Source organism: Rhyacophila brunnea, unplaced genomic scaffold (genome assembly GCF_057557595.1).
Source record: "Rhyacophila brunnea isolate RB1 unplaced genomic scaffold, BYU_Rbru_1.0 scaffold_14, whole genome shotgun sequence".
Classification (NCBI taxonomy): Eukaryota; Metazoa; Arthropoda; class Insecta; order Trichoptera; family Rhyacophilidae; genus Rhyacophila; species Rhyacophila brunnea.
Window position 1 is genome coordinate 33,413,434 of NW_028232796.1, and position 20,896 is coordinate 33,434,329.

The window sequence follows — 20,896 nt, forward strand, 5'->3', positions numbered from 1 at the left end:
TACAGTTAAATTATCTTTGACGATTTTATCCACACCCACAAAACTTATGTAAACATAATTTTAAAATAATGTTAGTTTTAGAAATATTTTTTTTTACAAATAATGGGCGGAAGTACTTAATTTAGTTTGAATAAATAGGTATTTACAAAGGCCTTGATATACCAAAAGACGAAGCCAGGGTTGCCGATGATAATATTTACAAAAACATCAAAAGTTTGCGCCACGCATTGCAATCCTAATTCAATCAAGCACCTTCAATATTGATAGGATAAATTTACAAATTAAGTATAAAATATTACATCTAAATTAGTACCTATATTTTGCATTAAAAGATTTCATTCTGCTCTAAGATGGAGCATAAGGTTGCCACGGGACATGTGGACGGGGAATAACTAAACTTAATATGAAACTAGAACCTTATTGCAGAAATACACACGCGAAGATCGAATGGACAAATGTATCAGATTCAATTTAAAATTCCATATTTGGGTTGTTGATGACTGCTTCAGACTGGTGCTACCGACTGGATAATTGGACAACGGACATCTGGGTGCTATGAAGAAATACATGTACGTTACGATTAACAATCGGTAAGTACGCAAGCAAGTCTAATAAAAAATATCTAACAATAATAAAGTCATGTTTATAGATATTGCAATTTGTGTCAATGGTGTGCTTTCACATTCCAATATTGTTCTGAACTGCAACGATATTATGCAATAACATTTGCAAATTGGGCAACACTGCGTTGTATTTAAACAAATTGGCACGAGATATTGCTCAAAAGCGTCAATATATCGCACATCCGGTGCAACAATGTCACAAGTGCTAAAAAATAAAAATGAGATTAATGTCAATAAACATGCCTCCCACCCGGTGCGTCAATGTCATAAGTGTAGTTCTTATAGTGTGCGACCAGTAAGTATTTCATTTATCTGTGTGGCACACAGGTTTCCAGTTTTCCTGGTGTCCAGTGGGCAACATTGAATTGTCCCATCTCCAAACCTCATCATTAATAATATATGTACAGTAAAACCGCATTAATTTAACAATAATTCGTTATTAGAAAATGTGTGACAAAAAAACGGTAAAATTTGAAAAAAGCTATAAATAGATTTTATAAATTTTTGCGAATATTTGGATTTATGGCGAATTTAGAATTAGCCATGGTCATATTATACTCGATCATTGCTAGAGCTGAGTTAACTCGTCAAAGCATGTATGTCGGCTATAGACGAGGTAACTCGTGCGTTCTTGTAAATGTCATAACTTCAGAATAAACTGTTTGTGTATATTTTCTAAACAATATTTATCATTTTAGTGTGAAAATATTCACTATAAACTCGAGAAACATGTTGATTTGGTAGGTTTTCACAAATATTTATCATTCCTGTTCCTATTTCATATTTTTAATAGGATTTATTTTATTCCAAAAATAGCTGGCCTAGTAAAAATTGGCTGGCAGTGATGAAGTTAACATGGTTTTACTGTATCACAAACCAAAACAAAAACCTGTTCGGTTGAGAGAAAAACATTTGAAGACAGGGGCTAATATAGCCTGAAACAGCTGTCATTAACAATTAACAAAAATCTTATTAAAGAACTATTAATTTATAACGGAGTTTCTTTCATCTGTCGTTATTTTAAACACATATTTTATGTCAATTCGATCAAAAAATCATAATTCTGTACCGATTGATTAGAGCGTGTTAAACTTCTAAGTGAATACGAAAAGCAAAAGATTTTGACAGAGATTTTTCCGACACACAAAATGGTGAATCTGGTATTTGTACGGCCGATCTTTTCGTGGTACAGTGTTATTTTTGTGACAATTTGGTGGGATAAAAAGATAACTTTCCAATAGTAGTCTTTTGTCTCTCGACTAAAATACAAAAAAAGGCAGTCAGGTTTCAAAAACAATAACACAACACCACAATTAAAAACCCAGCGCACAAATCAAGTACAATCTGTTGTCCGACCAAAGTCCGGTGAATTGAATATGCCAACTTAGTAAGCCCGGTTTAATTGAGACAGGGGTAAATGCAATACTCGCTTCAATTGGAAACCTGTCAACTTCTTTGGTCGCAGGTTTCAAACTACTCCATTCACAGAAAAGTCGAAATAAACATCGATCTAAAATTCATTTTGAGTGGTGAAACCAAAGATGTTGATACATTTCTATTTAAACTACCAAACTCCATTTAATTCCATGCTTTCTGACGGTTTTGTACTATTCCATATGAATTAGTACTAGTAACTTGGGTTTCGCCTTACGGCATCTTCAGGCCCCGGGTATGTTTACCATTGGTAGATATATACAGAACCTGAAGATGCCGAAAGGTGAACCCAAGACATTAATAGCGATTGATAATATTGTCACCTCAATACTATAATTAGATGACTTGACTTTCACTTTTTTTGAGATAGCTATTGAATATGATTCTACAATTCCTTCTCTAAAAAATGATAAAACTAGGTAAGTCTGAAGTTAATGGGAACTGTATTAGTTTTGTGTTTGAAAATATTAGATAACTTTTAAACCATAAATACATTAAATAAATAATATAATATAAGTATCTACAATATTTTTTCATACAATTGAACATTATTTAATTGTTCCCAATTAGACGAGGACAATTTTCCATTATATTTTAAATAATAATTATTGCCTAGATTTATGTTAATCAAGTAAAGTTTAAATTTCATTTTCCCAACAATTACTAAATCAGAGTTATCTAGTTGTAGTATTGAGGTGACGGATATGGAATAGTACAAAACTTTCGATGTCGATAATTATAGTTTTATTATTATACCAACTAATAATAGTAACTAATAAGTTATTATTGCATCTTTAAAAGGGGTTAAAACAAAATTCTTTTTATGTAATGTCGAATTACGGAAAACAGTCGATTAGAAATAAATATTGTACTTGACCGCTAGTGCTCTGCGGCTTTTGACAAATTGGGCAGATGGGAGTTAAGTGGGTGCGAGTCCCTGCAGTCGGAGGGCTATTTGCGCTGCGGCTTTCTTGGCCGAGGACTTGTTCTTGCCGAAGCCTCTGACGATGACTGGTTGACCTTGCACCCTCAGCTGAAGGGGGATCATAACGACTCCGTTTTCCAACGCCACAGTCTTGCTGAAGTGCAAAAAGAAATAAACATTAGAAATCGGTCAAAGAGAATCCACCTTCCATGCATCTGAGAGCTTTATAATATGAAAATGAAACTGACAGAAAGTATCCAAGTTATTTCACGTTGTAGATTCATTTGTAGAAACCTTCATGCTTGTGCTCTGAGATTAATTTGCCTTTTCCGGAAGATATGTACCTAGTACTGTCAGTCCCATTAATATTGCTATGAATTTGTTGTAGCGATGTAAAGCCAGCTGTTCAAAAGAGGCAAATATACATATCAATACCTCATGCACATATAGTACAAATATATATAAACAAAACAATGATTCGGTTCGTGAGTTGTCTGCGTAGGAATACGTACAATTACGCGTTCATCGGCTGCCAGGTAGTACGGCGCCGACCTTTGAAGTGACTGCATGTCTCGTTTTCGTTCAAAAGTACACCGTGTGACCAAATATACAGAAAAGAAATTATTTTTTTGAAACATTTGTTGGTGTCGTATTTTTTTATTTAATTACAGATTACGCTTTCTGGCCAATCTAAAGAACTCATTTTTAATTTTTATGAGTATTGGCACGCATAAAATAAAGATGCAGACATTAATAATAAGATAAATGTAGCGAAAAAGGTTACAGAAGCCCTTAAGCTTACTTCACGCACTGTTGAAAAAATTTGCGGCGAATTTGAAAAAAAAAATGGGGGAGAGTCCGCTTTCTCTTCGCCCAAAAGGAAGTGGAAAGCGATTAATACCAAAATCAACAACGATGATTTCGAAAAAATATTTTTAGAAAAAAAATCCACAATTTCCATATAGAAAAAAGCATATTGATATAAATTTCAAGGATAAGTCCCATCTTTACATGGGATTATAAAATCGCTAGGTTTCCGGTGGAGTAAGCCAGAAACAAACGAATGATTCTTGATGGAAAAAATGGATATCGTCACAGAGCGTTTTTAACATTTTTATCAATAAATGGTTATTAATTTTGTATCAATGTGTTTTAATTAATACGCAAAATAAACATTAGAAAATCTAGTAACGTTTTGGGACTTTCTGTACCCCATCTGCACGCAGACCGTCGACCAACCGAATCATTGTTTTGTTATTACTGTACAAAAAGTTGTTCGCACAGAAAATCTGTTTTAATGTTAAAATATTTTATTATTTAAGGCGAATGCCCTGTCTATTACAGCACCTAACGGTAAAATGTAAATGTGCATTTAGACCAAACGAATAAGAACATAGCGAATAGCAAACGGCGAATTTGTACTTCTACAGGAAAGTACTTAAAAACGATAATCGTAAGGGCGAATATCCACTTAGTATTACGAATAAAAGCGAATGAGACATATTAGGCCTTTTAAAATATTATATTATAAAGACAGTTTTCTTTCTAAGCTTTATTATAAACATGTTAGACATTTATAATCATCCACAGGTAATTAATAAATAAATGTGAAAAGTTAAAAATCCTTCTCCTGTAAAGTAGCATTTTGATTAATTCACCCTTTTTACAAAACAACGACGATATAGTCTGACTTTTTAACCACTGCGCCCGGAAGTTGTGTAGACCGTTGAAACTTAAGATGAAAGAAAGACATTTTTAATGTTTTGAATTTTTTATTTATTGAGTAGGTATTAGGGAATTCTAGATATTCACTCTTTTTTTTGTGATGTGTTCAAACAGGAAATACACACAACGCCTTGCACTGCGCGCATAAGTAAAGCGGTCGGACTCTACCTATAGGATTACTAAATATTGCATCACTTTTGCGTATTATTGCACTCAAACAAAAAACGCGACGATACACTCGCGAACAAACAAATGTAACAAAAACACAGAAAGACAGTTTTTACACAACAAAGCTAGTGAGGTACTAGATGGAATTCAAAGTCAATTTTCGATTAAAACGGAGATACACATTTTTCTAGTTTCAACGACGAATACTTTAAAATAGGGCAAGTTTGTTGTAAAAAGTATGGGAAACTCTGAGTAGACTTACTGGAAGATAGCGGCGGCATGTATGTTCTCATAAAGCCTTCTCACGGCCTGCTTTGGGATGTTGGTGGTAAACTCTGCTATCTCCTTATGCATGAACTTGTAGAAGATCTTCCAAACCAACTGCAAGTCGTTGCCGGAGTCCAGGAAAATGGCGCCAGCCAATGACTCAAAGATATCACCCAAAACCTGAGAATAAGTGAATAATAATTCATTTTATACAGTATTAATTAGGGATTGCAATACCGAATGAAAATACCAATACCGGTCGTGAAATATATGAAAAAAACAGAAGTATCTACCAATAAAGTATAGATATAAAAATCTCTTTAACATAATAATATTTTATGGCAAAAATATCTAAATATGTACATATATGCAAACCTTTAAAAATATTTAAATGTAAAATACGGTAGAGATACTAATGTTTACAAATACAAATAGTTGAACTATTGGTACTTTTTTCTTTCAATATTTTGTTTATTATCAAGTGTTCTTAGATGTGTATGTGACCCGCTGGTATTTCCACCTGTTTTATTAGTTTATTACACTTTTTACAGTTTGAAATTACTATACTTTTATCCCGTAAGAAGTAAAACCAAAAGCAATGTTGCTCATTGTTTCAACAAAATTATATTTCTTCATTATTGCATAAACTACTCTTAGTAAACATTAAAAAATCACAAGTCCATTATCAATATATATAAAAATTAATGTTTGTTTGTCTATCTGTATTCCTATACCATTCATCCGATTGAGATGAAACTTTGGTGTGTTGTTGTGTGCACACCCGCGAAGGATTCTGAATTAAAAAAAACCATCTTCTTTATTCTTTCTTCTTTTATTCGTATGCGTTCCTATGCCATTTATCCTATTACAATGAAACTTTGGTGAGTTGTGCGCATGCCTGAGGTTTTTGAATTAGCACTACCATTTTACAATAGATGGCACGCGATTCGTTTCAACTGTATTTCATATAGCTTAGCAGCAGTTCTGTTTTCGATGTCAGTGATATTTCAGTTTGAATGTGACATAACGAGTGGTGTTAATTGTTAAATTGCAATTGCCGGTCGACATTAAATAATAAATATCACACACATTTTATTTTCTTTTTGTAATAGTGGTTGTAATAATGGTAATAATAGTTGTAACAAAGCATTATTTACACTGTCAAATCAATTATGCCACCTAAACGACAAGCGGTTGGTCGAACTACACCTCAAGCACGAAAGAAAAGGGTGACACGAGCTTCAGAAACAAACGAGCAACGAGAAATAAGACTGGAAACTGATCGAATAAGCACTGCTCAAGCCCGTTCATCTGAAACAGATGAGCAACGGGAAATAAAACTGGAAAATCCATCGATACTGTAATGAATCAAGACGAAGTTGTCAATTATCACACTGAATTCTTGAATTAACTTGAATTGAACGGTACCAGGCTTTCAGTGAAAAAATGATGAAGAATATAATCGAAGCTACAATTTTAAATGGAAAGTTTAAAGGAGAAGATGTACTGTTGCCACGCATCCCAATGATTGCGACAGATATGCCAGTCGAATTCGAACATCTGCAGTTCACGGTACGACTCGCATTTGCAATGACCATCAACAAAGCACAGGGACAATCGCTACGAGTGTGTGTACTACATTTGGAAAATCCATGCTTCTCACATGGACAGCTGTATGTGGCCTGCTCACGCATTGGAAAACCTTCTGATTTATTCGTGTACACACCAGACGGAAAAACAAAAAAGAATGTGTATCCAAAAGCACTTCAATAAATAGACAAACACTTTCTTTCTTTGAGTGGCATTGCAACGCATGCCGGGTCTCGCTGTAGTGTATAATTATTATTCCATCATGAAATATTCACCACTATGACTGAGGTTACTAATGATTAGGCTTAGGCTTCTTAGGTATTTAAATATTTTTTTTTTTGAGCAAAATATCAAAAATATCTATCTGTTTCAGACAATTTTGAAACATTTCAGCCCAATTTGTTAGCACCTATTTTTTAATATTTTTGGATAATTACATATTTTTACATATTCTATGTTTAAGCACACATTTTCAGATAAACATAAAATTTCAATAATGGTCCTGGACCAATTGGAATAAAAATAAGTACAAAATTAAATATGTTTTAAATAAAAATATTAAAGCCGTTTTGGAAAATCCATCAGACGTCTCAGATGTTCCAATTTTTTCTACTTCAGAAATAGTTTCATTTACATACGCAATAATAACATCTGTAGAAGTGGAAAGAAGTTTTTCCATATATAAAAATTTGCCAAGATCAAATCGTCAAAGATTCACTTTCGAAAATTTGAAGCATCATTTTATTATTTATTGTAATAAAGCGTTTTCTGTTTGTGAATAAATAATAAATTAAACTGTTGAAATATATAAGAATTATTGTAATACTTACATAAATTTTTAGCACCTATTTTTGTTTTTTAGCACATATTTATGATATTTTAATAACATATTTTCCAATTATATCTACATATTTTAGGTACCTATTATTCAGTTTTTGCACCTAAAAATCCTAAGCCTACTAATGATTATACAAACGAACGACAGTCCTCTTAAACCCTTAATGTAAATTAGTACATTTTGTTGCCACTTTCAATATCACTACTTGATTAGGTGAATGAGGTTGAACATGATATGACATACTAGTTATAATGCCAGTCTGAATATAAACAAAGTTTGAATCATTGAGGTGTATGATATAAATGATTGGTAATATACAATTAATAACCTTATCACTGCCAGCCAATTTTGACTAGGTGGACACTTGTTGGCCAGCTATTTTCGGAATAAAATATGTCCTTTAAAAAATAGGAAATACGAACGGAATGATAAATATTTGTGAAAACTTACCAACACAAGATGTTTATTGAGTTTATCGTGAATATTTTCACACTAAAATGATAAATATTGTTTAGAAAATCTACACAGAATGTTTATTCAGAAGTTATGACGTTTACAAGTACCCGCGAGTTAATTCGTCCGTGGCACAATGGTCTAAGCAACAAATAATAAACATCTTCGGCCAGCATTACAAATTCAAACATTTGACAGAGACTGGAATTGCACATTTGATCTTTACTAGAGAATGTTAACAGTTGAAACGCATTCTGTTTGTGGAAGGTGAAGAAATGTGTTCCTAAGATTGTATAAAATTACCAAGTGGCTCTGTCTATTAAGTAAAATTATATGTACATATAAATAATTGCCGTTAGAAAGTTTTCACTCGTCTAGCAATTCTATACTACTACATATTTTTGCATCGATGGAAAAGCACAAGTGGCAACTATAACTGACCTTAGGCACTTCAATGTATTCGGCTAAAGTGCAGGCCTCCTCTTCAAGCAGGTAGAGGATAGCCTCATCGATGATGTGATTCCTTTCGGTCTGGTGGAGGCAGAACTTAAGGATGGCATTGTCCAGTAGGATGTTAGAGGACTGCAAGAACTTGTGCAGGCCGAGGCGCACAGTGAAGCAGGCGAATGTGATGTTGTTGACGAGCGCGGAACGCAGGTCGGTTAGGTCGCCCGGGTCCAGCTGGCCGCAATTCTCGTAGATGTGGCAGGTGATGAGGAAGTCCAGGATGGCATCCCCCAGAAACTCCAGACGCTGGTAGCTCTCCGTGACCCGGTTACGCGAGTTTGATGAGTGGGACAAGGCCTGGTGGGAAATAAATGCACAATACATTAGCAAGATATAACATGTCTGTGTGTGAAATTTACATCACTTTCTTGGTAGTATACCTCTAAGAGATATTATTAGTAGAAAAAAATCCTTTTACCTGCAGTAAGAAACTAGGATCCTTAAAAGTGTAACCCAAGATTTCCTCGATTTTTCTCCTCGAGTGATCCAAATGGAAATCCACTTCCCGCTCAGTAGCATGGCCTAGCGAGATGGGAGTGGCGACCTTCTTGATCAACAGCCCCAACACTTCATACTGAAAAAATATTTCATTGATTTAAGACGTCTTCATGGAAAAAATGATAGAGTAAACCAATCAAAAGATAATTGGGAAATCATTCAACAACCAAAGTCACCTGGAAACTGATACATTTTAATGATTTATATAAAAATCACACACATACAAGTAAGTACAGACCTATAAACTTATGTAAAGAATGGATGGGGGAGCTACTGTCGAAAACTACCCAATCAATACTCGCAACTGGACAGAATCTGACATTTGAATGACGTTTTCAAAATGGCGTCCAAACGGTAGTTCTTAGTTCCATTTTTGGCCGTTCTTTAGATAAGTTTGTAGGACTGTATACAAAATTTTACATTCATGTTTCAAAATTCTAATTATTCGAAAAATGTTATTGATAATATGAAAAGTTTGTTAAATTCTGAAATTCCAACATCTTGTTTATTTTGTAGGTAAGTAAATGAAATTCTCGAGAGGGGACATGCTCAGCGTAGGTCAAAATGGAGTAGGGAGTAAAATGATGTTAACGCGCGTGTTTGAAAATGTACCATTTAAAAAAAAATAAAAATTAGGTTAGGTACATGTTCAAACACGTGCGTTAACATCATTTTACTCCCTACTTCAATTATAGTTTGTCAATTTATAGCTACGGCCATATGTTGTAGCTTAACCACTGGGGAATGCCAAAAGAAATGGCGTATTTCAAAAAAACACTACCTTATTCTTAGGTCAATAATTATTATAAAGCAATCATTATTCGTAGGATGTTTATCAAACTTGAATGGTCAAAGACATAGCTTATAATTAGTATCTTTAGAATTATCTTCAAATGTGTTAATTTTGCCCATTTTTTGAATAATAAAATGCCTAATTCTTGTCAAATTTGGGATCACAGAGATTATCAATATAATTTTTTATCGTAAATATTTCACTATAATAATGTCGATATAAATTATACTGATGGTTTTATAAATGCGTTTAAAAATTATTAAATGTAAAAAATCTTAACACCACTGCACGTTTATGTACTGAAATATGACTATATTCTAAAACATTAGAGCGAGAGGTTTAAAAGAATACTATTTTATGTAATAAAAATACTTTATGCAGTCATCAAATGTTTATAATAAATATAAAGGATAATAAGGCTTCAAAATTATATAAATTATAAGATTATCTACAACGTTTAAGGTGTGTCCAGGATCATGCTTTGAAAATAGAAAAAAAGCTCAATTTTGACCCACGCTGAGCACGTCCGCCCTTAATGAGTTTAATGATTTGGGTCCTTGAATTGTTGACATAAGGCACAATATTAGAAAGTTGAATTCTTATATCTGGTATGGCGTCGAGCCTGTTCCTGGACTATGACTTTGTTGCAGCATAATAAGAAAACTCTGCTTAGCATAACTATGTCGTAGTAAACGGAAGTAAAAATAATAATAGCTTGTTTTGACTCTTCTGATAATTTATACATAAACATAGTTTGGGAACCTCTCCATGTAAAAAAAGATTGCCAATTTCTGCTATACACTATTTTAGGATGATTGCTTAATCTGGCTGCCATGATGTTTTTCTGTGAAGGGTTTTTATTTAGATTAACCTTTTCCACTCGAGATTTTTTTATAGGTACATACCACCCACTCGAGACTTTTTTCCGTACAAAGCATAATTTCAATATAAAACATTTAATTGATGACAAAAATGTAAAAAAGAAATTTTTTTTTTTATTCTGTAAAATAGATTTATAATGAATATACTGTACTTATTTTTAGTTTATTTATAATTCTTCATTGTGTGGTATTTCACAAAGCAATCTCCAATATGTAATCCTGGCTTATCACAGAATCGTAATGAAATAGCGGTATGTAGAGAAGTGGCTATTTAAATCGTCCAAACATATAGTTATGAGTCATGACTGTAAATATGATACAAATGAATTGCCTTCAAATACACTTGTAATATAAGCGGCTGTCTCGTAAATTTCCTAAATTAGTTTCGGGCTCATAACAACTCAATCCCAGTGCGGTACACATTATCAAAAGATTTCTCAAAAAATAATAAATCGATACGTAATAATTTTCATTTGACTCATTAGAGTATTTCACATTATGTAGGTTCCGAATCGGCATAATATACTAGTAAGTATTGTCATCAAAAACAGTCTATTCAAATATAAAACTGTAAACTATACGAGACGCCCCTGCGCAAGCGAGAACCAATAAAAAATATAAACACACTTCAAAATCATGCGTGACAAACACTTCACTCTAGTCTGGGAACGTTCAATAAATAAAATTTATGTGACAAAAAAACATTGCTTGCAAAGCAACGACCTACGAATAAAAAGAGAAGATTCCGATAAAAATACTATGTTGAAATTACGCACGCAGTATTCTTTTGCCGACTTCTTTCTCAGATAAATGTAATAACCTATTATTATTCATTCTAACTTGATTGAAATCGCATTATAAAAAATTCTGAAAATATTACAAAAAATGATTTTATAAGCGTGCCGCCGCTACGGCGGCACTCGAGTAATACGGGAAACTTGTAATGCCGCCGATATGGCGGCACTCGAGTGTTAAGGGTTAATATTATCCTAAGTCGTCTATAGAATCTAAAAAATATATAAACGTTGTTGCCAGAAGTGAAAATATATCATGGGGAAGTGTTTTCCAAAAATCATACAAACGGCCATAGTGACAACAACTAATTAAGAAAGACTTAATTCAACAATTTTGCCATTTTGTAATAGAGATTCAGTGGCAAAGGGTGGAGGTAGGCTGTAAAATGTATAAACAAATACATTTTACTTACAAAGTTTCCTGTCCACTATTTGTCATATCTAAACAACCACCCTTTGCCGGAGATACGAACATAGATTTACTAATTGATACTGTCGTAAGAAATAAAATCCCAATATGAAAGTAGAGATACTAGCAGAATAAATTAACGACATGAACACAAATTAGCAAAATGTATCCTTGTTGCAATGTAAGTAGACATCATGAGCAGGTTTGTTAACGAGGTCTCTTTTATTCTTGAAACACTGTGTCCACTGAACAGGTCAATGGTAGCAAATTATCTCCCCCAGTGCATCTATTAATTCTATACACAAGGCTGCTATCGGCGTCTATCGATGTTAGTTTATCATATTTATGTATTGAGATGGTTAATTGTTACAACAAGTTAACTGTATAAACTGTCAAAAAGTGCTATGTTTTAACAGCACCTCTCTTGACTGTGTTAACTTTTAGAGCGAGATAGACAGTTTTGACAGCTAACTTATTGTAATAATTATAATACCTCAATACATAAATATGACAAAACTATCCTCGATAGCCGCTGATAGCAGCCTTGTGTATAGAATAGATGCGCAGACCCTGTAAAAGATTTTACAGTCAATTGTCAGTCACCTTGTATACTATTCACCTTTTCACTGCCCGCCAAATTTTCCTTGACAGATGGATACCTCTAGGCCAGTTATTTTTGGAATAAAATAATTCACGTGAAAATTATGAAATACGCATAGAATGATGAAAAATTGTGAAACTTACCAAATTACCATGATTCTCTATTTCTTCGTCACACTAAAATAATAAATATCGTTTTGAAAATATACATGAAAACTTCACATCTTCACTTTACTGAAATAACCAATATCACTTTTTATATACAGTACCACCCCGTGGTGGTTGAAGTATCCGATACTTCAGACTCAATTCCACCAGAAAAGCACACGAGAATTGCAAGCTTGACAGAAGGTCTCAGCTCAATTAAAAAGGGCTTTAAAATTTTATAAAACAGACTCCAACGAAGAACGCTTATAGCTACAAAGCAAGGAATAAAAAAATTATTAGCTTGCTACGAAGAAATTCTGCGTGAAAAAAAGAAGGCAGACGAATTTGTTGGATTTTATGAAGCTATCGACATCGAAATAACTTTTTTACGTAACTCATTTTTTTACATATCGTCACTGTTCTGGCAGAAGACACTAATTCGAAAAAATGACATATTGAGTTAGTTATACTAAAATGTAACTTTTTTAAAACTTTACCGTCTGGAAACCTTCTTAATAAATAAACAGTCTTTATTTTAAAGTCATCCTTTTTACGATTACTTAATAAATTCACATGATAGACCATTTCAAACATTTTAATAACTTCAAAGTCAAATTACTCAAAACTAGTATTCTCCAGTTAGTGTGTTCTGGCAGAACAGAGACGATATGTTCTTTGTACATATAATGCTTAATTAATATGTATAAAGAACTACAATTTTATTGCATAATTTTCTTCTAAATAAGTGTTTTTGTTTGTCCTTGGTCCCAATTAAACAAAATTTATATGACATTTTTATATGCAAACTTGTACCTCGACTTATGCGAATTCGACTTAAGCAATTTTCGTCGGATCCGCCTATCACGTAATTTCAGGTATTACTATACTGTAGTTATATAAGGAATGGTACATTTCAAAACAAGGTTCCACACATAATTCCACATTACATTGTCTTGCAGCAAACTGCTTATCACACATCATCAATTATTGTTTTTGCATCAGATGAAGAGGAATCAAAGTTATGACTTTTCGGAGAGAACGGTCCACTATCCCAACCAAATACTGACACATCATTCGATGTAGTGCAGTCTATAGTATTGTTTTCAATAGTAACTATTGTCATTGTATTTTAAAAATACAGGTTTTTCAAATTCCACATCACTATAAACATAAGCGTGAAGTTTGATAGTTTTCATAGAAAATATGACGTATTTAAGGTGCTTTTAAACAATCAGTTTAGTTGTCCGATCGGTCGCCGTTTCAGTCGAGCTGTCAGTTAAACTGACGTGTAAAAAAACCGAAACGGAGATGAGACAGGATGGATTTTTCAACAGTTATAGTATACGTTCTTACAGTTGCCTGTTAAATTGACGTATAAATTATATACTAAGTTACAGTATTTTTCATACTACTTTTATAATTTCAATTGAAATATTATTTCTTCAAATATAGGTACTGTATTATACCACCTAATATATTTAGAAAGTTATGTTAATATACATCACCGTTTCCTAACCGAACTGTCAACTGAGACTGAACGGATAACTAAACTAATAATTATCTAAATACACCACCGTTTCGGACCAAAACGGAAACCTCGACTCACTGGACAACAGAACTAGTGTCTAAAAGGACCTTCAGAACGACACCGACCAAGAGAAAATGATGCAATAGGCTTCATGTAAGAGTGGTCAGAAATAATTAAATTTACCCTTTGTAATTTGTGCGCAGTAGAAAAAATCGCAATCTGCACAATTTCAAGGTTAAGTTGTTCCACCATATCATCAGATTTGGTAGTTTGGCCAATACAATCCTCTTTGCGACTAAAAACTTCCGTTAAGAAATATACGGATAATTAACTAACCTTTGGAGGCAAGACCTTGAACCACTGAAGAATTTTCAAGGCAGATTCCATTCCTTCATTCAAGAGATATACCCCGATTAATGCTTCAATGCAATCAGCCACCACCTGAAAAGTAAATATGCAATGTAAATAAATGTCCCGGTAAGTCATACATTATATAATATATTTTACAGTACAGTAGAACCTCGATATAACGGACTAATGCGGGTGAGGGGGTGTCCGTTAATCTCGAAAGTCCATTATATTATACGGACACAAACAAAATCCTGTTGATTTGTCTTCCGATGATAATATATCCAGACACACCCGTTGTGGAGTGACATTAATGTTCGATGTTGACGCACTTGCGTTCGGCGTCCTGCTTTGAAAAAAAAATTAAGTTTTGTGTGCACTTTTGAAGTCTGCTGTTTTTTTATAATCAACTCTCTAAAATTATAAAAATTTGTGCAGTATAGTTGATTTTCGGTATTCTGACGAACAGTCAATAAATGTTATTAGATCATTGAGATGCGATCTTATCACTGATAACTTTGTTTTTGTGCATGTTGTTTCTTCTTCCTCGGTATCTTCACTTCTATCTTCATTTTCCAAGATCATAACTTCATCTGCTATTTCACTTTCAGTCATGATGTGATACCCAGGGTCACCTTCGTCTACTTCTAACCATTGTAAACTTATTGAATGGAGTAATAAATGCATCCATTCACTTTGAGTAAACAAATTAAACTGCTGTGCAGCTGTGTGAATTAGCGGCCAGCGTTGCAAACTTCAGTGATACGTTCAGTCTACGAGCAGGACAGCATTATTACTCGAATTTGAGTGCGAGAGCTATGACGTGATTATCATGCGCAGAACACTGTTTACAAGCGGTGACACTTGGATTTAAACATGTATAACAGTTTTATCAGGATGTTTTCAACAATTTTTACATTTGGCCGTATATTTTGTCCGTTACATCGAGGTTCCATGGTATGCCAAATAATTGAAGCAAAGTGTGCGGACAAGTCTTTTGCACAATCCAATTTTCAAATTAAACTCGATGACAAAACAAATGAAAATACGGTAAAAAAAATAATTGCTTCAGCAGCATAGTTCTAGACACGTATGCAAAAAAATGTGCGTTTTGCACAATGACTAGGTAACCTAAGAGACATTTTAAAATATCGAGTCTTTTAAAAATTTACCCAGTTAGCAGTCTTCTCCAATAAGAGAAGCACCGACTCATACAATTTTCAAACAGAACATTTCAGCAAGGTAGAAGATCCATTTATAGTGCTACATCATCAGCACCATGTAGGAAATCGAGACACTACCTTCTCCCTGCCGAATCTTTTTACTCCCAGACAATATAGCCTATTGTATGTGAAAACATGTGTTAGAGGAGCTGCCACTGCTTGCACTAAGTGTCTCTGTGTCAAAGAATAGCAAAAGACACCATGTTTGGGCTAACTAAGCACACTAAAGGACGTTCAGCTCAACCACTAGTCTTCTACTCCGTATGCCTTTACGCTATTGACGTTGGAATACTCATCATGAAACTGCTCGATTTAATAATAATCATTTACCTTATCCTGCACGTTTTGCATGCTGAGGAATACTTGCATCCCCGAGTCCATCCTGGCGTCATCGTTGACCCAGTCGACGATTTTTCCTAAGACGATGTCCAGAGTTTCCTTGCTTATTTTGCCATCCAGCATCTCTTGCTGTGTCAGGTTCACCCCGTACAAAATTGACGGACAGACCTGAGATAAAGCAACGGATAAAAATCAATTTTTAATTCAGAAAAGATAACATTTCAGAGAAGCTCTGTTTGATCATTAAATATTGAGGTACTAAGAATTGAACGTGTTTAAGTGGCACATAATTAATAATGATCTCCTGTACGCAAGGCCCAAAGACTGGCTCAATATTCCATGCTTATTTAGAGCTGCGACTGACATGAAAAAAAATAGCTGAAATCATCGCCTATGTCCATTAACAGGAACGGCATAGAAAGAAAATAATATTTTAAATTGTCGCCCTTCTTATAATTACACGAAACTGAAGACCAAGAAGAAATCCAAATAACTGAAGTTCTACTGTACAATATTTTACAGAATAAGTTTTCAGTGTTTTCCAACCTTTGTACTCGAAAATATTTCGCGGACCGCCCAACACAAAATAAAAATTATGATTTATACAGTATTTTGTTTATTAGTTTTTAAATCTTGTATTATAAGACATATAATTAGTCTGATTGTGAATACAAAAAAAAATCGGTGTGTATTCTTCTTTGGCGTAACAAAAACAAAACTTGTGATAAACCAGATTCTTCGACTAGCTCTTAATTATCTTGTTAAATTACACACTCAAGAAAAAGGACCGATATTGGAACGCCGTTGGTTTATTTCTATACATTTTAACGTATATTACTAAATTATATAACGGTTTCTTGTTATTTTTATTTTTAAAATACCAACTGTCACTCTGACGTTTAATCGTTTGTTTACGTCAGTAATTGCAAATGGTTGACAATAATAAATTCGCTGCCTAGGCAATGGAACAATTCTAAACTATAATATTATACTGTATAATCGTCACGATTGGAGTATCATAATGTGGCGTAATGGTAGTGCGTTTGGCTGATAAACGAACAATCGGTGCTTCAAATCCAATCGAGTGCGTTTTTTTATGTGAAAAAATAAATTATGTGTTACATGTCACACGCCAAAAATACACTCTGATCTGATTTCCCAAACGCGCCTAAAGAAGTATAACTTCAAAAATAATTATATACCTACTGACGAATAAGAACTTCTTGTCCACATGTTGAAACTGTGAACTAACAATCCCTTCCAGTGCAGATGTATCATTTCATTTTACGCTCCCGTGGTGTACGGATCTATCAATTTACGTAATTTGAAGCTTGTTATAGTAAAAGTATGTCTAAAACGATCAGGAGTGAAGAATTATTACTAGTAAGCTCTTGGTTTATTACGAATAAGAAAAGGAGAGCCAACACATTATTTAAACACGCCTCTATCACGCGTTGCCGTCATGACAAGTACGTTACTGAGAAGAATTCTGCATGAGACTACAGCGACTTTTATCGCCGATTTCTTGTTGACGGACAATACCTCGAAAATTCTAGGAATCAGATCTGTAAATAAATTATTAATAATAGTGCAAAATTTTCTGTGCATCTTTGCTAGAATAGTAAAGTTGATAGTTGCCGTGGCTTCAGTGTTGTTTAGGAGAGATGAAACACTGCATTGACAACCATTCGCTTTCTATATTTAGTTAAATTACTGATATAACCGTAAGTCTTATGAATGAATATGTAGGGAGTCGAAAATTTGGACAATAATATAAGTGATTTTAGTGATATTAAAAACTGAGGCAACGTTTTATTTCATATAATCTGAACACCAGAGGGCAATAGAAAAATAATATTTGTAAATAATTTGGGCGATATAATAAAACGATTGGGCATATACATTTTGAAATGAACGACAATACTATTTGCGGACCGGCGGTTGGGAAACACTGCACCAACACATCAATTTAAACTCTTCTTAGTCTTTCCAAGTTATTAGTTGTTTTTATTGTTAACCAACAGTGTATTTAGTAATTAAAACTATTTATAAACATTGTACATACGTCAGCGTCTGCAAGCAGCACTTTGATAGTCTTAGGAATGGAAAAAGCTGGTGTAATCCAATCAGACTTCGGCGAAAATTGATCCACCTTCATCCTTCCAGGGATTTCTTTCAACACTCCGCAGTAATACAAGTTCCTGCACATGCCAATGATAACACAAGTTAGGTCAATACAGAATAACCCAAATTCGTAATTGGTTGATAATTGAATAAGTATGGATTTTTCACTTGTCAATTTTATTTCACACATATGCGTATCTATTCTATACACAAGGTTGCTATCGGCAGCTATCCAGGGTAGTTTATCATATTTATGTATTGAGGTATTATAATTGTTACAATAAGTTAATCATCAGAATTGTTTATCTCGCTCTAAAAGTTAACACAGCCAAGAGAGGTGCTGTTAAAACATAGCACTTTTTGACAGTTCAGACGATTAACTTATTCTAACAATTAACTGCCTCAATACATAAAAAAATTTGATAAACTACCCTCGATAGCAGCCTTGTGTATAGGATAGATGCGCTGGGCTCCATCCTCACCGCTATAGTATATGCGCTATAAGAAGTCAGTTGGCTAAATTGGACAAGCTGTCTCTCACATATGTAACATTGTATGGAGTGGCGAAGGGTGGTGGTAGGCTGTTACGATCCAACATAAATAGTGTACATTAAACTTTGTCAGTCATACGTATTTGTTAGATCGAGTTGGTTGATTTAAAAAAAAATCAAATAAACCCTGCCTACAAAACCATAATAGTTTTGGTATGTTTTGGACGATCCGACAAAATTGATAATTGTAAATAAATTGAAGAATTTATAGCAATATCACCTTTATTGTAATGGCGTTAGAACAGTGTTTCTAGTGTCAATGTTCATTTGAGCGAACCCGTTCGAACCGAACCATTCGGCAGACCCGACAAAGAGCATCGGGAATTTATAGCAATATCACCTTTATTGTAATGGCGTTAGAACATAGTTGAGTAATCAGTATCTTTAGAATTATCTTCAAATGTGTTAATCTTGCTCATTTTTTGAATAATAAAATGCCTAATTCTTGTCAAATTTGGGATCACAGAGATTATCAATATAATTTTTTATCGTAAATATTTCACTATAATAATGTCGATATAAATTATACTGATGGTTTTATAAATGCGTTTAAAAATTATTAAATGTAAAAAATCTTAGCACCACTGCACATTTATGTACTGAAATATGACTATATTCTAAAACATTAGAGCGAGAGGTTTAAAAGAAAACTATTTTATGTAATAAAAATACTTTATGCAGTCATCAAATGTTTATAATAAATATAAAGGATAATAAGGCTTCAAAATTATATAAATTATAAGATTATCTACAATGTTTAAGGTATATCCAGTATCATGCTTTGAAAATAGAAAAAAAGCTCAATTTTGACCCACGCTGAGCACGTCCGCCCTTAATGAGTTTAATGATTTGGGTCATTGAATTGTTGACATAAGGCACAATATTAGAAAGTTGAATTCTTATATCTGGTATGGCGTCGAGCCTGTTCCTGGACTATGACTTCGTTGCAGCATAATAAGAAAACTCTGCTTAGCATAACTATGTCGTAGTAAACGGAAGTAAAAATAATAATAGCTTGTTTTGACTCTTCTGATAATTTATACATAAACATAGTTTGGGAACCCTCTCCATGTAAAAAAAGATTGCCAATTTCTGCTATACACTATTTTAGGACGATTGCTTAATCTGGCTGCCATGATGTTTTTCTGTGAAGGGTTTTTATTTAGATATTTTGTAGATAAACGAATATTTTTTGACTATTATCTATTATGGCTTGGTTTTCGCAGGGTTTCATTGAATTTTAAAAACTAACCAACACCATCTGTAAATTGTAGTCTTAGTTCAATGAAAACAAATACATATAACTGACAAAGTTTAGTATACACTATTTATATCGGATCTTAACAGCCTACCTCCACCCTTTGCCACTGATTGTATGCAAGTATCTTTGATGGATGTAACGTCGATAAATCAATCACGCAGTGTAACTATGAATTTACGGCACTGTCGTTACATAACTTATTTTTCTTAATCAATGTCAGAATGCAAGTGTCGAATAGGGAGCATTTGGTTGCAACTGAGTCCCAGACATTCCAATGTTGCACAATTCTTACAGGAAATTGCATGAGGGAAATGTCAAAATGGGACAGTATGTTTATTCCAGCTAACTGCCATCCTAAATCGGATCAAGTAAAGATATGGAAACAGTAATCGGAAGACGAATACAGTAAAAGTGTTTGTTACTTTGGTATTTGTAAAGATCTGAAATTTAACCCTTAGACTGCGTATGGCATGTAAACATGCCATAGACTTTATCTCGTATTTTTGACCAAACTAGAAGAGACACTTGTGGATAATATGCTTTAAAAATTAGTTCAAACCTTTAGGTAGACATATCAGGCAACAGATCATAAAAATGTCAAGTAAAACACAAGGAAATATATTTTTGAAAAGAACACTCGTTATTCAGTTGTTTGAATCGCGCGCCATTGCGAAGACGGGTGTACTAGTTGCGTCACCAGGGTTATCAAAACAAAACATTGGTCATGCATCGAAAAGTGTGCATTGATAATATTTTTATTTACCTTTTAATTAATTATTATGATTACGTTAGTGTTATGTATTTTTTCTTAGTGATTTGTGATCTCGATAGAAACATTTTGAAGATTTGTTTTTAGTATTTTTTGTCATT

The 20,896-nt window shown here is 33.6% G+C and overlaps 1 protein-coding gene across 2 annotated transcripts in view; it reads right to left on the reverse strand.

Annotated features, from left to right (window-relative positions):
- Nucleotides 1-2,667: 2,667 nt before the first annotated feature.
- Dcr-2 (Endoribonuclease Dcr-2) overlaps nt 2,668-20,896 on the reverse strand; it is a 71,380-nt gene continuing 53,151 nt past the window's right edge. Inside the window, exons 21-28 of one of the 2 annotated variants that reach the window (XM_085942209.1) lie at nt 18,156-18,291; nt 16,082-16,258; nt 14,517-14,621; nt 12,650-12,682; nt 8,949-9,104; nt 8,465-8,827; nt 5,138-5,322; nt 2,668-3,136 (exon numbers count right to left, since the gene is read on the reverse strand). In XM_085942209.1, the coding sequence (XP_085798335.1) occupies nt 2,977-3,136; nt 5,138-5,322; nt 8,465-8,827; nt 8,949-9,104; nt 12,650-12,682; nt 14,517-14,621; nt 16,082-16,258; nt 18,156-18,291 (1,315 nt within the window). In that variant the 3' untranslated portion in view covers nt 2,668-2,976. The remainder of the gene's footprint in view (nt 3,137-5,137; nt 5,323-8,464; nt 8,828-8,948; nt 9,105-12,649; nt 12,683-14,516; nt 14,622-16,081; nt 16,259-18,155; nt 18,292-20,896) is intronic. The other variant, XM_085942210.1, reaches the window with a different exon arrangement.